We start from the raw sequence: 17,797 nt of genomic DNA on the forward strand, positions 1-17,797 counted from the left end.
CAGTAAGTCTCCCCTGAGTGGCAACTTTACATAACTCTTTTCTATTTGCTGAACCTTTCCTGTCTTTTTCCTTTATCCCACTTCCATTCCCCTCAACTCTTCTGCAGGAGGAAGGAGATACTGGCTCTGAAAGCTTGCGCATTTCCATATCTTTTATATGTATTTTCTCCTGTGCCATTTGGTGAGTAGATTTCTTTACCAGTCCATATTAAATTAAATGGAAAACGGTGTTTCATTTTGATTGTGCAAATGTGAACTTAAAACAAAAGTTCTGGTTGTGAATGGAAGATAAACCAAGACGAAATCTGAGTAACAATGACTGTACTTACCACATAAGCTATGTGCTCATGATGAAGTTAAAGACTTAAAAAGTAAAACTTTCACAACAGAAGCTAAAATGACAGTGAAATATGCAGAGAGAAAAACATTTGGTTCTAAATCATGCAAAGGCTACAGCTTTATAAATGAAACCTTTGCAACAACAAAACAACATACTATCCAAAAAATGTTTAAAGCTCTGAAAAGATTCGTGAACAGTTTGTTGTTAATTACATTCAATAGCAATTACATAAGAGATATAATGTGAAAAGGAAAGACTGATACTACAGAGGAGGGGACTTTGTTTGAAAGCTTAAATTAAAATTTTGAATAGTCTCTTCATTGTGCCTTTTGCAACTCAATGCCTCCTCTACATGGCAAGTAGCAAGTTATCCCTTCCACATTGCTGTTATTCAATCCTGGACATTCTAACATTTAAATGTAGTCAATACTAACCCTACAGTAACAAAATCCACATGTAGTAGAATAGATCACATTATGCTTAGTAAACAAATAAAGGCAGTGTTAGGTGCATGAATGTGGATTTTATTTTTTGCTACTCTGACCACAGTTAGCTAGTGTACTGTGTAAACCAAGCATGCCAAAAATAACAAAATTTGTGGGGAATAAGTAAATGTAAAGCAATCTGACATCAAAGCTCTACAAAATGAATTAGCTACTTAGGATTGTAATTTGGTTTACCAGTGTAAAGTGTCAGAAAGCAAACAGGCAAATATTATAATAGTATGCTAAGACATTTGGACTCTGTTTTTACTAACCCATAACCAAGATGCAAAAAACACCAAACTTTCACTTCCAACAAAAATGATCAAACACACACAAAATATTCAGTAACTGCACCTGCTAAAGTTGCCAACAAAGCTGCAGATTTTCAAGACAAGTACAACGAAGCACAACTATTATAAAAATGTATTATGTATGTATGTATGTACATTCCACACCTCCTAAACCAATGGACTGATTTCAACCAAACCTGATATACGTATCATTTACCATCTGGAAATTGTCGCTATGTGGTTAAGAGCCATCTACCTCTCAAAGGTGTGGGGATGATAAAGCAGTGTAGCCCACAAATTGCGAATACAATACTTTAGTCATACAGTATTTGCGAATAAGAGCACTCACAGACCTGCAACGAACTTTATATGTAACTTCAAAGCTGTAGGAAATTCTCTCTTGCTAAGGACCTCCATAAAATGACAAAAGGATAGAAGCTTAACACTTACCACATTTTCACTGTTCATGTACTAAAGCTTCCATATGGGGCACAAAGTTTTAATTTATAACTTCTTTATTACTAACTGTATTCATACCGCCAAAAATTATATCATCGTATGGCATGTAATTCGGGAGACATTAAATCACAAACACTGAGATCTGCGAAAAACTGCGGCGCCAGGCAAGTCATTTAAATTCATTACTTGGTCGCCACTACCTCTATTCACGACACCTTTTGCAGACAGGATCCACATCTGACTGTACGTACTTTCAAAAATTTATCATTGTACAACAAATGTTGTTGTTGTAGTCTTCAGTCCAGAGACTGGTGTGATGCAGCTCTCCATGCTACTCTATCCTGTGCAAGCTACTTCATCTCCCAGTACCTACTGCAACCTACATCCTTCTGAATCTGTTTAGTGTATTCATCTCTTGGTCTCCCTCTACGATTTTTACCCTCCACGCTGCCCTCCAATTGGTGATCCATTGATGCCTCAGAATATGTACAACACATAGTTCAGGAAAAATGACATTATAAAAACTGAGCTGGGTCGAAGTTGAGTGACTGCAGGAGGGTACAAGATGACTTAGAGAAAATTTCTAGTTGATGTGATAATGGCCGTTTGCTCTAAATGTCGAAAAATGTAAGCTATTGCAGATGAGTTGAAAAACAAACCTATAGTGTTCGGATACAGCATTAGGGGTGTCCTGCTTGACACAGTCACGTCATTTAAATATCTGGGCAGAACATTCCAAAGTGATATGAAATGGAACGAGCATACAAGGATTGTGGTAGGAAAGGCGACAGGTTGTCTTTGATTTATTGAGAGAATTCCGTAAAGGAGACCACATGTAGGACACTAGTGCAGCCTATTCTTGAGTACTGCTCGGGTGTTTGATATCAGTACCAGGTCGGATTTTAGGTAGACATCAAAGCAATTCAGAGATTTGTTATTGTTATGTTCAAACAATATTTAAGTCTTATGGATATGCTTCGGAACCCAAATGGGAATCCTTGGGGGGGGGGGGGGGGGCAGACAATGTTCTTTCCGAGGAATACTACTGAGATAATTTAGAGAACTGGCATCTGAAGTTGACTGCAAAACAATTCTGTTGCCTCCAAATACACTGTGCATAAGGGCCACAAAGATTATATACGAGAAATTAGGGCTCATACAGAGGGATATAGACAGTCATTTTTCTCACGTTCTGTTTGCATGTAGAACAGAAAAGAAAATGACTATCAGTGATACTGGGTACGCTCCGCCACAGGCCTTAAAGTGGATTGAGGAGTATCGATGTAGATGTAGGGCGGCTTGAAAGTGAAACTGCAGGGCCAAATTCACTAGACTTACAAATTAAATGTGTGTACAAGCACATGAAATATGTTAACTATATGTGAAATATATTTGAGATGTGCATATGCGGTCAGAGTCAAGGGTTAAAAGAACCATTTCAATCAAATCTGGTATTAATTATTTATAATATTTATTAGTTATGATCTGGAAAGAAATTCAGTAGTGGCGGGAACCACCAGCCTCCTACTCGGGTAAGGGCGATGAAGTGGAGAATGAAAGGGGTGGAGGAGATGGGGATGTATAAGAGGAGGAGGAGGAGGAGGAGGAGGAGGAGGAGGAGGAGGGCACAGAGAAGAGGCCAGAGGAGATGTACAGATATGGATGAAGGAGGCAATGAAATAGCTCTTAATCAGCCAATATAGCCAAGTCTTCATGGAACATAATAAACTTTTCAAGTCATCCCAAAGCCAGAGCCTGAAATTGTAAAATCAGACACGAAGGAAAAATAATTACAGATACTAATAAGATTGGCAACATTTTTAATAAATAATATTTGCAGCTCCAATCCCGGTAATATCACAAATGAGAGTGGAAGGTAAAGCTCTGCCCCATACAAGAGCCACCCCTTAAATTCAAATAAGTGAATGAAAAGGAAATAGGCAGGATAATAAGTAACCTATGGAATAACTACTCGTCAAGTTGGGAATGTTTCTGTAATGTTGTGATTTAAAAAAAATAAAATAAAAAATAAAGAATTAGCTATTATAGTTACCCATCTGATCAACCAGAGTATCAGAGAACACACTTTTCCAAATGCATTGCAGTGGAGCACAGTGCATAAAAACGATCCAAGGAAGAGGTTCCACACTTTAGTCCCATTTCATTAATACTCGTCTTCAATACAGTATTTGCTACCCACCCATGATAATATTGCACTTGGCCTGCCACAATTGTTACCGAAACATGCAGTGATGCTACTGTAAACAAAAACCATATCAATTTTTTCAACTGTCATATACACTGTGGAAGTCTGAACAGCTTTACAAGCAAGTTGTCTGGTTGTTAGAACAGCAGAACATGTTATGTTGGGTTTCAAACGCACAGGTAAACACACCAGCTGACCAAAACACCCCCACTCCCAGGTGCAATAACACTGTTGTTGACTAATGCTTGTATTGCTGACATGACTTAATGGCTATTTCTTGAAAAAGAAGTTACTAACAGGTAGACAGCACGGCTTCCGAAAGGATCAACACTGTAACAGCAATCATAACTTGTGTAGTACCCAACAGCAGGCCACATTTCAAGACCTCACTAAAGACTTTGATTCAGTAAAATATGAGTTATTCTTAAATAAACTTGATCATTCAATATAAATGCCATATTCATGTAACTGCTTACTCAAAACCTAATTAATTGTAAGCCTTATAAAAAGCTGACTTGCAAAAACTATGATCTTGTCATGAGTTTCCAATCCAGATACGAAACAGTCACACAAGGCGTAGCCCAGTGATCAGTTGTTAGCACTTCACATATCCTAGTGTAAATAAATAAATGAATGCTATATAGAGCCACCTCTTAACTCCCAATCGGTAAGCTATGCGGACATCTTGCTGCTATTTGTTGACAAACAAAATGATGAACTAGGCCTATGTATCTCCAGGATCAAAATTTGAAGGTTATTATAAGTAAATCTTAGTTACTGTCACTAAAACTTCCAAATTCACACCAAACCTCTATCAATAATATAGGTGGAACTAACAAGACAGACACAGATGGATGCAGATTTTTACGTACTGGTGTATACCTAGATGAAAATCTATGATGAGTAAACCATACAAATTTTATATGAAATAAAATCTGTATTTCACTGCACCTAATCAGCCATTTGTTAAAAGTAATCTCCAATATGACACTAAAAAGTGTTTCTTATGGACAATTCCTGCACAGATTAATTATGTGATAGACATATGAGCTGTGCTGCTGATACACATATGAACACAGAATATTATCCCTGCAGACTAGGATACAGACTCCTACCGGGAAAATCTTTGTACATCATGAACACCTCACAGTTTGACAAAATTTAACAATATTATGAAAAGGATAGTTGCTACTCACCATATAGCAGAGATATTGAGTCGCAGATAGACACAACAAAAGTACTTTCAGAAAGTGAGCTTTCAGCCAACTAGGCCTTCATCGGAATTAGACAACAAACACAAAAAAACACACCCACGCACACGACCACAGTCTAAGGCTATGGAAGCCATCAATTCAATTTCAGAATATTAAAAAAAAAAAAAAAAAAATGAACAATTAGAATGTGAATCCCTGACACACACACACACACACACACACACACACACACACACACACACACACACACAAAGAAGAGAGAGAGAATCAAAAATATTCCAGATCTAAAACAGTATACAACAATGATGACAAATACTTGTTCACATAACTTTTAATACATTATGCCATTTACAATTAGTTTCCTATCCGACACTTTAACTGTCAAGTTTACAAATGTGGCACCACACTCTCCCATCTATGAACATAGGTGACTCTTGACCCTTCAACTTTTATGATTATAAATGGCAAAACACATTTAAAAAATCAACTGTTTGGTTGTGTGTAACACACTTCGTAATAAATTACTAGTGCTCAGACCAATGTGTTACGTGTTAATCCATTAACATACAGTATTCACAGTAACCTAAAATGGAACTATTATTATTTTTTTTAACTCTTCCCCTCCCATAAATAGCAGAAAGCACCAAACCTCATCTCTCTGTCCATTCTCGACAGGTAACTGCTTCTCTGTTACATTCTTCAACATGTTCTCAGAATTCAGGCAACTCAATCGGAACTCGTAGAACATGTCCAACTTGTATGCACAGCGGTAACATATTTTCTTTGGAAGGGTATCTTCCTTTGATATCTGAAATCAAATACATTGACATTCAATGTACAAATCAGTTCTAAAATGTTTGGTGGTAGCCCTATCTTTAACAGATTTGATAATTTGTAACCTTCTTTCTCAGTAGGCCTAACAGTAACTGAAAAACCATGAAGCTATATTAACTGAGCCACATATTTTATACATACATAATTTCGTTTGTATCAGCAACTGTAGCTTATGTGTAAATCTGCTGTATGAGCATTGCATGAGGCTTCTAAATACAACAGAAAATGGCAGTGCTGTAAACTTCAAGTGAAATCAAAGTGATACAAGTGGGCATTAGCTAAAACGTCAGGTAGGGGCCTACATGCCATCCATCACTATGCTTCAAGACTTATCAGCTTTTTGTGGCCACTTATAAAGGAAAGCAGAAAGACAACACTGAATTGTAGGCGTCTAATGATTGTATAGCTGTGAGCTGAAACTGATAACTTGTTTTAAATAGTTCACATGTTGGACTGTTATTCAAAACAATGAAAATAATCAAGAGACAAGTTACTTGAAATTACTAGTTACTTGAAGTTACTAGTTAACTGAATTTAATAGCAGGTGCTGCCCGAAGCCAGCTCCTGTAGCTACTCTTTTTCATACCTAAAGGTCTTTCATCACTAACTTCTCTATGCGGGATTTATAGGTGTATCGCCAGTAAACGCCTTCAATATCATGCTGAGCCCTATCACATACACATGTAGTTTGCATCCAACTGTAAAGGCATTTTCGCGTATTTCCCTATTTTTCCCTACAGAGCGTATATACTCACCATGATAGGTAAGCACGATTTAATTTTGAAGAGCAGCTGTCTTTGTTCCCCTTCCTTGTCAAATATGTGCATCCTCAGCCCACCGCCAGTCGTGCATAAACGACAAACTTCCGAAGAATTATACCCGGCGCTCATTTTGCATACACCAATTTCCACGACAAGCTATGTTACATAATTTTCGAAGTGCAAACAATTAAAACTAACACACAATCCCCAACGTTCATTACACCACACAACACCTACTACTACCACAACCCACTGCCACCATTTTAAGTCAGTGATGAAAACACTGGACTAAAAAATCGCCGGCTGTCGGCGCAATCCGGTGTCACAACGAACATTTTTTGTGTGTAAAGAAATACAGTAAATAGCTTCCAGTACAACCCTAAGAAGGATTTGAAAGTATTCAGAAAAATGGAAAACAACATGTGCCAATAAGAAAGGTGACCTTTGCGGTGACGACTAATGAGGATGTGAAAAATATTTATTTTTTACGGCTCGTCCATCATAGGTAGGTTTACAATAGAATCCCAGAAAATGCTGAGATAACTGTAAACAGTAGGTTGCTGTTACTATGTCTCTAGTATGGCAACTGCATACGAATAGTTCTCGAATATTTTAGTTAGTTACAATTGTGGGCTGGTTGATACCTACAATAATTATACAGCATAGGTCTTATGTAGGCCTAATCAAATCATATGACAAATCCTATTTGATATTGCTCCTACAATACGGTATGGAAGTTACCAAAGACTTGAAATTATTTTGAAACATCCATGCTACAATATTAAAATAGTTTAAAAACTTACAGCTTAGTATAGCAGAGATCTGCTCACTTACAATAACCCAGTTCTCTTGTTCATCGAATGAAAATCTGTCAATATTTACGACAAAACGTAATGTGCTATTACAACTTTACAGTTCGAAGTATGGCATTTTCTATTATCGTTTTGTGAGAACTGTTCCCCATGCAGTAAAGAAAATGTTTCGGCGTGGTAACAGCGCATTCAGCGCTGATTAAGATGCAGTTCTACACGAGTTTCTTACATCTTCCGCAACAGCGTAATATTTCATATTCCTTGACTGAAAAGTTTGTATTTTGTAACTACAATGAGGTAACCCGACTATCTTGTTTCTATGAGAGATGGCGCATTTATCCTAGTACCGATATGTTATTTCCATCAAAGAATTTTCTGAAAACTGCTTTGTAGATTTTATTGTAATAGAAATTTCATTTTATTGAAGTTACCAAATAGGCCCTATCTATTTAGGCAGTAAACACAAACGAGACTCATGTTTCATAATAAGTTCCAACAACCCCTTCTGACAACTGTTCGTCAGAATTACAATTGATCATTTTTACTGTTTTATGAACAGTACAACTACGAAAAAGAATTACATCTATGACTCGATGTCACGTGAACATCAACAAATACAATTTATAAGTTGCTGTTGAGGCAATTCCTCAATACTCTTCTTCCACACTTTGGCGCCAACATTGGCGAATAGTTGTGAGATAGCACCCATATGTTGGAGCCAATATTCAGTTGAATTTGGATAGAGCCATCGTAAGCATGTCAAACGGCACTAACAGTGTTGGTCCAGAGTGTAAATCAGTGAAATAACACAACACTGGAAACTACACTGGCCCCAATGTTGTTACGGCTCCGTTGTTATCGGTATTTCGACCAAGCACCATTGGACGATGGGGCCAATACCGATACGTCGACCTTAGCTTGGTGCAAACGATGTTTGTTTCGGTTGTCGTTATGCAACTCGAGTTCTTTTCCTCGCTTGTACCACAGTCTAACACAACAGTCGCGACACTTCGCCTCGATTTGGTTGCCCAGCGCGCCAGCAGTACCCCAAGCGGCCAGTAACTTAAACTGTGACTTCGGCGCGATCGTGAAAGCGAATAGTGGTTGCCTATTTTGATTTCTACAGTGGTTTTTACAAGCGGGAGCGTTTGTAGCGCAATAAATTGCAGTAGCAACAGGTATAAGACATCAGAGCTGTCTTTTTTTTTTTAGGTTATCTAAGGATCCTGAGAGATATATACCATCATTTTATGCTCGGTTTATGCTCGGTTTACACTATCAAGCTATTGCAGCAATTTACATCCACGGAGGAACTTGCCGCACGATTTGCGAGTGTAAACATATCGCCAAGACGACTTGCGACCGTAGCAATTTATTGCGGAAGTGACTTGCACACGTTTTCCGCTTCCAGTGTAAACACCACGCAAGAAGTATCGGCAAGTAACTTGCAGCTTTTAGGATTTATTTCTATTTCCTGCAAGTAGGAAGCGCAAGTTATAGTAAGCATGTCGTCTGCATAGCACTCATATTTAACATTTTACTTAATGTGGTGACTTAATTTTATGCAACCATCTTATGTATTATATGCAAACAAATTTCAGAAATGGGGAAGAAACGGGAATGGATGAAGCAGGATACAGAACATCTTATTGAAGCTGTGGAGAGCTACCCCGAAATACGGAACATGCATAACCGAGACTGTAAGGATAGAGTGAAGAAGATGAGCGCATTAAATGAAATCTCATCGATTTCGACACATCTATAAAAGAAGTACTTAGAAAGTAGCATAACTTGAAGACACAACCCCTTTGCCACCTGCATCCACTCGCTTGTTGTTTTAGGAGTCTAGAAAAAGATGATGTGTAATCATTATATGTTTTATTTACTTAGCTTGTCACTTTCCATTTTATGAGCATTAGGAAAAAAAAACAATTTTATAAGCATATCATTCTGTAAAATTCAGTTTATTTCAATAAAAATTTAATTTCATTGTTGTGTTTTCACATACCTTCAAATAATTTTTCCTTTTCAAAACGTTAAAAATGGCTCTACATACATCGGGTACGATCAGAAAAATCGTGCTGACGGGAGTATGAAACAAGTACATTAGGGACTTGTATGAGTCTCCTCCAAAGAAAAGATTTCAAAATTCAAACTTTTTTTGGTTGTGTGTTTCACATAAATAAATGAAATGCCTATTTTATTCGTAGCTCACCGGTGGCTATAAATCATAGAGTGAGTACCAAACGTTCCTTTGCTGAAATAGCATTACCGAAGTTTGATATGACGGGCACTATTAACACCAACAAATACTCCAGATCATTTGAGGACATTCTGCAAAAGTTTTCAAAAGTATTTATGTTCTCGATACTCAGTTCTTGCAAAAGGTTATTACAGGCACCATTTTGCGATCTTCTCATTATCTACTCTCTAACCCAAATACTTCTCTTTTTCTTTTTCACGTTTTGCATTACAATTACACGAGCTGCAGCATATCTCACCCGCCTACTTGTCATTTTACACTTTGGCTGACACTCGTAGTGGTACTGAAAGCATATGTAAACAGTATCAGCAAGTTATTGACGCAAGTTTCTTGCCAAAGAACTTGCGGAAGAATCTTGATTAATTCTTGAGCTGCTGTGTAAACACAGCTGCAAGCGGCTAGCAATAACTTGCAGCAATAACTTCTGCAAGCGACTTGCTAGTCTAAACCCACCTTTACTAAACTGTATCGTCGGCATTCACTTGCAAACTACATGTGTGTAATAATTAATGTTACGTTTTAGGAGCAAAAAATGACTAGTTAACAGCAGACGAGAAGACCTTTTGAAAAAAGACGCAGTTTACCTGTATAATAATATTAGGTTTTGTTCGCTACATTTCGAACAAAACCAGTTCATGAGCGCAGACAATAATAAACTTGTGTCGATTTTGACATCCCAAATAAGCCACCTCGAGTGACGATGAAGAGGAAACTGCCACAAAAATTCGACAATCCATCTAAAGCTGTAAAATAGTCCTATGACACAGAAGCAGCCAGTTCAACTTTCCATATATCAGTGCCAGATTCGTGTGAATCGTCAACACAGACTTGCTTTGATGATAAAGTGGTTAGATTAAGTGCAGTTATTCATGTCTTACAAAAGTGTAATGTTTGGTATGTATTCCATTCATTTCTGTTGTTAGTCACTTAATTTTCCTTGCTTCCTTCGTGTGATGACATTATTTTGTTAACACTTTGTTCACTGACAGATTGTTTGAAAATTATTCAAATATTTGGTTTTGCATGAAATGTAATGTAATCAGCTCATTATAATGTTTTCAACATATTTCTCCCACTATTTGGGAGTTGCTTGTCCCACTTATAATAATATAAAGATGAAGGTCATACTTGTGGCAACAGGCGACAATGTATAACACAATAGGCCTACTGAAAGATAAATGAGCTGTCGATCGTTTTTGTACGTAGAGGAACATGTCTGTGTTTCTTACGTGTGAATCTGTGTGTTTATATTCCTTTGATATCAACGTTGTAAGCTGCAATTCTATCCAATGTCGCAAGTGTTTCTTCACGAATGTGTTGTAGCTTGCCACTCGATTCATGGTTTTTGTCCATACTTGCGCTTATTTTAGAATCAGTTTTAGAAACGTACATGCCTTCTGATACTACACAAACCCTTGGAGGCAAGAAAATACCTCAAATATTTTGTAAATTAAGTAGGAAATGGATGCAAAAGAAACATTATGCTTACGACGCGTCTGACGTTTACCTTAGCGTCGCTCCATCTGTCAAACAGTAACAACTTTTACAGCAGTGAGTGTCGCGACTGTTATGATAGACTGTGCTTGTACTTCCCGGTTGATCTTTGAAAACACGGTGTCTCACGATCAGTGCAGTAACATGGATGTACTTCAGTTTTCGGGACCTTACCAGTAAGAAATACGTTGGTGGAATCCTACAATGAGGAACCACAAAAATCGCAATGTCAAAATGAATGTGTGGCAACCAAAGGGCTACACGATTGCTGAATCTCTTACCGGACTTTTATCCTCCCAGGGAGTAAATACAGGCACATATCTCAAGAAAAATTGGTTACTGATGTATATATATATATATATATATATATATATATATATATATATATATATATATATATATATATATATTCTGTAACAGTGCTGTGTTTTGTGAGCATTGATGTATTTGCAGCAATTACTAGTGCAGTAATGCTTGTTTCATCTAAGTTCTTTTCACATACCTTAAACCAGATGTTATTCTGAGAATTCAGGGCCTGTAGAGAATCCTGACAAAGGCTGGCATTATAGTTTAACATCTGCAAAACGTCAGGAGCATAAGGTCGTAAGCATTTGTTGTGACTGAAAGCTTATCGGTATTTGCTTTATGGAAGGTACGGTAAATTATGTCTTTTTCGTGATTGTTATAAAGTAAGTGATTTGGTTTTTGAAAAGTTGCAGTAGGTAGTACTACAATAATTGTTTTCATTTTTTATTTTACAGTGACAAAATACAGTTATTCACATTCACAACCACAAATGCTCCAGTCACGACCTGTCAGTCAGACATGCTTACGTTGGCTCTATACAAATTCAACTCGGTGTTGGCTCCAAATGTGTGGATGCTGTCCTATGACTATTCGCCAATGCTGGCATGAATGTGTGGACGAAGAGTGAGGATGTATTGAGGGAACTATCTAAACAACAACTTGTTAATATTTGTTGTTGTTGACATGATACTGAACCATAGGTGAAACTCTTTTTCACAGCTGGACTGTAGAGAACACAGTAAGAATAATCAATCATAATTATGGCAAACAGTTGTGAATGGGTTGCTGGAACTCTTGTGAAACCTCAGTTCTCGTTTGTTTGTTGTGCCTAAATATATACTCGGTAACATGCACAAAATAAAATTACTGATAAATGAAAATTCCTCAAAACAGCTGAAACGGCGTTTTCAGGAAGTTCTTTCATGTAAATAATGTATCAGTAGTAGGATAAACATGGGGGTTACATACGCCACCTCTCATAGAAGAAAGATAGTGGGCATATCTTATTGTTGTCACAATATGGAAGCTCTTATATCAAGGAATATTTAGTATTGTGTCCCTGTCGAAGCTGTAAGGAACTTGTGTAAAACGGAGTCTTATTATGGAGCACTGAATACACTGTGTTAACACACTGAAATATTTTCTCTAATGCACTGCAATGTAGGTCAAGTCAAACAATGCAATATTATGCATCTCAAAGGGATACAGTTTCACAAGGAGTCCCTCATGGCTCAATCTTAGGGTTAGTCTTGTTTCTCTTTCATGTAAGTGATTTACCTCCCAATATCAGTAGCCAAGCAGTCATGTTTGACGATGACACTTAAGTACTTTTTGAAAAAGGAAATGTGAGAGAAATTTTGGGAGCTGTAACAAATGCACTAAACAGTATAGAGACATTGTTTCAACAAAATGGTCTGAAACTTAATATTTCAAAAACTCTGTTTACTCAGTTTAAAACCAACAGACCAAAAATTAATGAGATCAGTCTCATTTGTAAAATTCGAGTTGTGGAAGAAGCAAAGTTCATCAGATTCTTGGGACTAAACTTGGGCAAAAATCTGAGCTGGCAAGCACATATAGGTTATTTAGTTACTAAATGAAACATCGTTGCTTTTTCAGAGGTCATTCTATCTGGTGTAACTGACATAAATAGCAGGAAAGTGGTGTACCACAGTTACTTTGAATCCATAATTAGATATGGTTTAATTTTTGGTGGGAATTCAAACTACATGTAACATCAAAAAAAGCACTAACTTGTTCTGTATCTTTCTGTCTTAACTTGACAGTTGTCCTTACTTTTCTTGCACTTATCACTGTATACTTGGTTTTTTCTTATTAATTCTCATTCCAAAATCCTCACAGGTCTTATTTAATTGTTTTAACATTCCAGTCATAGTTGTTTCACTCTCTGCCAATAGCATTGTATCATCTGCAAATCGAATACATTCTGTCCTCTTACCACCAAACCATACTCCACTATTTTGTTTCAAATATCTTCGAATAATATGCTCCACATATATATGAGGAGAGGTATATGTTTTTAATTAGTCTTCTATCCCTTCCATAGATACCATTCTTTCTTAGAATATCCATTAATTTATTCCATTACTCTCTAGCAAAAGCTCTTTCTAAGTCAATGAAAACAGTGTAAATTTCTCTTCCACTTCCTCCATACTGCTCCTCTGCAATGCTTTCTTCAGTCTTCTGTGAAGTTTTCTGTTTTTCACATTTAATAAAACTTTAGCTGCATAAGGAATCAAACTTATTGCTCTAAAATCCTCACATTTCTTGTCATTCCGTTTTTCTCAATCAGTATCATTACTGCTTATTACACAGATATGTTAACTCTTTCAGACCACTACTGCCAAGGCTTGTAAACAACTCTGCTGGCTATCCATCGATTCCACTTACTTTATGATTCTTCATGTCTGTTAAAGCCCTTCCTACTTCTCCTTCCAAGATGCAGCATCCTTTGTCCTGTTCTATAATTCTAGTCTTCCTTTCTAATTCAATAGCTTTTGGTTTTTGATTAGCCTCATCTAGGCACTCTACATATTCTTGCCACCTCTCCAACAGTTCCTCCTTTTTATGAACTGCAGTATCATCACTTCTTTCTATTCCCTGCTTTTCTTTGCTTCAAAGACTAGGTCAGCAGCTATCCTGTACATCATTTGATGTTTCCCTTCCTTTTTCTAGTTGCTCTATTTCTTTACGCCTCTCTTTGATCCATGTCTCCCTTGTCTGTTCTCTTTTTCTCCTTAACTCACTGTTCAGTTTTCTGTACATCCTTTTTCCTTCCTCAATTCCTATTGTCTTCCATTTCCTTCTTAACTACTATTGTCTTGTTGTGCATTTTTCGTTATTCTTTATAATTTTCTCACCCCTACAACTTCTTCTGCAGATTTCTTAGGGTTTTGACTCATCCTCTTCCATTTCTGATTTGCATTCTCTTCACTGGGCTCTCTAACCCATTTTGACATAAATATCTTTGTTGGATGTGAGGTCCGCCAGTTATGCAAAACACCATTTTTCTCATTACCCAAACATGTTTCAGCACTACTGCGCAATCATCTGCGGGTTTTCATTTTTAGTTATTCTGCAATGTGAACATTTTTGTTAAATGATTATAAAAAATTATGTGTATTTTAGTTCAAACAACAGATTGTTTCTTTTTCTAAATACCTTTACATTTGGTGTGCATGAATTTTCTGGATCACTTGTGTGTTAATTACTACAGGTAGCTAGTCATCTGCAACCAAACGATGTTGATGAGAATTTTTTTTTTTTGCTGCAAGTTAACCTATCTTCTAGAATGTAATTCAGTTTTTCATGATGTTTTCGTGCCTATATTCGTTTTTACTTACGTTTTCGTGTGGCAAGTACTTCCATTCTCCACATAATGCTGTGGTGTTGCGATGCACACATAACTGTAACAAGTATTTTTCACAAATAACGTGGTAAAACACTTTTCACTTCCCCAGAACACAATGTGATTGTGGTTTGTGATGTGTTCCAGCCCAGTGTTCATTTGCTCACCAGAGTGTTCGGCGCCAAATTTGATTTTTTTGTGCATTTTATGTTTGTGTGTGTGTGTGTGTGTGTGTGTGTGTGTGTGTGTGTGTGTGTGTGTGTGTGTGTGTGGTTGTGTGTGTGTGTGTGTGTGTGTGTGTGTGCATGTGTGCATGTGTGCATGTGTGTGCATGAGTGTGTGTTTTCTGTGCGCTTCTTAGCTGTGTGTGTTTACTTTTATATGGTATTCCTTTCCAGATTTTAGTTTCTCTATTTTTTGTGTATGTGCTTTTTTTGTAAAGTTCCTTCAATGTGTTAAATAGTATGCCCTTGCAGAGTGTAGTGTATTCGTACATACACACAAGTCCTCACTCAGCACAGAACAACACAAAACACAAACAATGACCACACACAAGACACAACAGAGCAACAACACACACACAAAACGAAATGGCACATACTCACCTACAATAACAAGATTGTTCACAGAATAGGCAACATATAAAAGAAACAGAGACTCCAAATAGGATACAGGACAGAGAACACAACACAGAAAAAGATCAGAACACAAGATCAGGAATATATGAACTCACATGCAACACTTTCCAGTCAGTGTGCATAGGACAAACATGCAGAAACTTCAAAACAAGATTTCAGAACATATCAGAGCTTTAAAAAGCAATAGCTACCATAGCACATTTGCTGACCACCTTGTAGGCAACGATCACCACCCAACCACAATAGTAACAGACCTAAGAATACTACAAAACCAGCCACAGCCTATACAGCAAACTGACAAATGAGGAAAACTTCCATATACAGAAGGCAATAGCAGAAGGAAAATAGGTCTTAAACGAATACACTACACTCTGCAAGGCACACTATTTAACACATTAAAGGAACTTTACAAATAAACACACACACACACACACACACACACACACACACACACACACACACACACACACACACACACACACACACACACACTCACGCACACACAGACACACAAAGATAAAATGCAAACAAAATTCAAATTTGGCGCCGAACTCTCTGGTTAACAAATGAACACTGACTGGGCTGGGACACATAACAAACGACAGTCGCATTGTGTTCTGGGGAAGTGAAAAGTGTTTTACTACGTTCTTTGTGAAAAATACTTGTTATAATTACGTGTGCATCATAACATCTCAGCCTTATGTGGAGAATGGAAGTACTTGCCACATGAAAACTTAAGTAAAAACGAATATAGGCACGAAAACATCGTGAAAAACTGAATTACATTCTAGAAGATAGGTTAGCTCTCAGCAAAAAAAAAAAAAAAATTCTCATCAATATCGATTGGTTGCAGATGACAAGCTGCTTTTAGTAATTAACACACAAGTGATCCAGAAAATTCATGCACATCAAATGTAAAGGTATTTACAAAAGAAACAATCTGTTGTTTGAACTAAAAATACATATAATCTTATAATCATTTAGCAAAAATGTTCACATTGCAGAATAAATAAAAACGAAAACCCACTGGTGATGGCACAGTGGTGCCAAAACATGTTTGTGTAATGAGAAAAATGGTGTTTTGTATAACTGGTGGACCTCACATCCAACAATTTTAACTGCAAACACGGCCAATACAAGGAGCTGCAAATTAGAATGATGGATATAAATATCTTTTCCTACTCAGCATCCTAACCTTCTTCCCTTAGTCCCTCTAGGTCGAAGTTTTTTGCTGACTTTCGTCTTGCCAGCCTCTTCAACTTTATTTCCAAGTCTGCCACCGCCAAGTTTTGGTCCAAAACTATGTGTGCTCCACGGTATATTTTGGTATTCTTGAGGCAGTTTTTGTTCCTCTTCTGAATTAGGATATAAACAATTTTGTATCTTTCGTTATTCAACCTGGATATCCTTGTATATCTTTGTCTTCTATGGTGTTCAAACGAAGTGTTTCCAACTGCAAGAGAATTTTTGTCTGCAGAAATTAACCATCCTTTCATCCCTGTCGTTCCTATTTTCCAGTTCCAATCTTCCAACAACTCCCACTTCTCTTCCCTCCCCTACCACTGCATTCAAATACCCCATTATGATGATGCAGGTGTTTCTTTTTTCTTTAGCCATGATTTCTTCAATCTTCTCATGATATTTCTCTACTTTCTCATCAGCGTGTTGACTTGTAAACATGAATATATGGATTAGAAAAACATCTTTCTTGTCATTTCTCAAATTCATCTTCATCAGTTTTTCATCTATGTACTCCACTTTCATCAGCCACATTCCTATCACAATTGCCTTGCCATAGCTGCCACTCTTCTCCCTGCCCAAGTAAAACTACACTCCTGGAAATGGAAAAAAGAACACATTGACACCGGTGTGTCAGACCCACCATACTTGCTCCGGACACTGCGAGAGGGCTGTACAAGCAATGATCACACGCACGGCACAGCGGACACACCAGGAACCGCGGTGTTGGCCGTCGAATGGCGCTAGCTGCGCAGCATTTGTGCACCGCCGCCGTCAGTGTCAGCCAGTTTGCCGTGGCATACGGAGCTCCATCGCAGTCTTTAACACTGGTAGCATGCCGCGACAGCGTGGACGTGAACCGTATGTGCAGTTGACGGACTTTGAGCAAGGGTGTATAGTGGGCATGCGGGAGGCCGGGTGGACGTACCGCCGAATTGCTCAACACGTGGGGCGTGAGGTCTCCACAGTACATCGATGTTGTCGCCAGTGTCGGCGGAAGGTGCACGTGCCCGTCGACCTGGGACCGGACCGCAGTGATGCACGGATGCACGCCAAGACCGTAGGATCCTACGCAGTGCCGTAGGG

At 37.8% G+C, this 17,797-nt stretch overlaps 1 protein-coding gene across 1 annotated transcript in view; it reads right to left on the minus strand.

The window, feature by feature from the left end:
- Window positions 1-6,855, minus strand: part of LOC126456958 (zinc finger protein 2) — a 63,203-nt gene extending 56,348 nt beyond the window's left edge. The window contains exons 1-2 of the mRNA XM_050092894.1: window positions 6,584-6,855; window positions 5,644-5,802 (exon numbers count right to left, since the gene is read on the minus strand). Of these exons, the coding sequence (XP_049948851.1) occupies window positions 5,644-5,802; window positions 6,584-6,718 (294 nt within the window). The 5' untranslated portion in view covers window positions 6,719-6,855. The remainder of the gene's footprint in view (window positions 1-5,643; window positions 5,803-6,583) is intronic.
- Between the last annotated feature and the right edge of the window lie 10,942 nt (window positions 6,856-17,797).

This window comes from Schistocerca serialis, chromosome 2 (assembly GCF_023864345.2).
Source record: "Schistocerca serialis cubense isolate TAMUIC-IGC-003099 chromosome 2, iqSchSeri2.2, whole genome shotgun sequence".
Lineage (NCBI taxonomy): Eukaryota > Metazoa > Arthropoda > Insecta > Orthoptera > Acrididae > Schistocerca > Schistocerca serialis.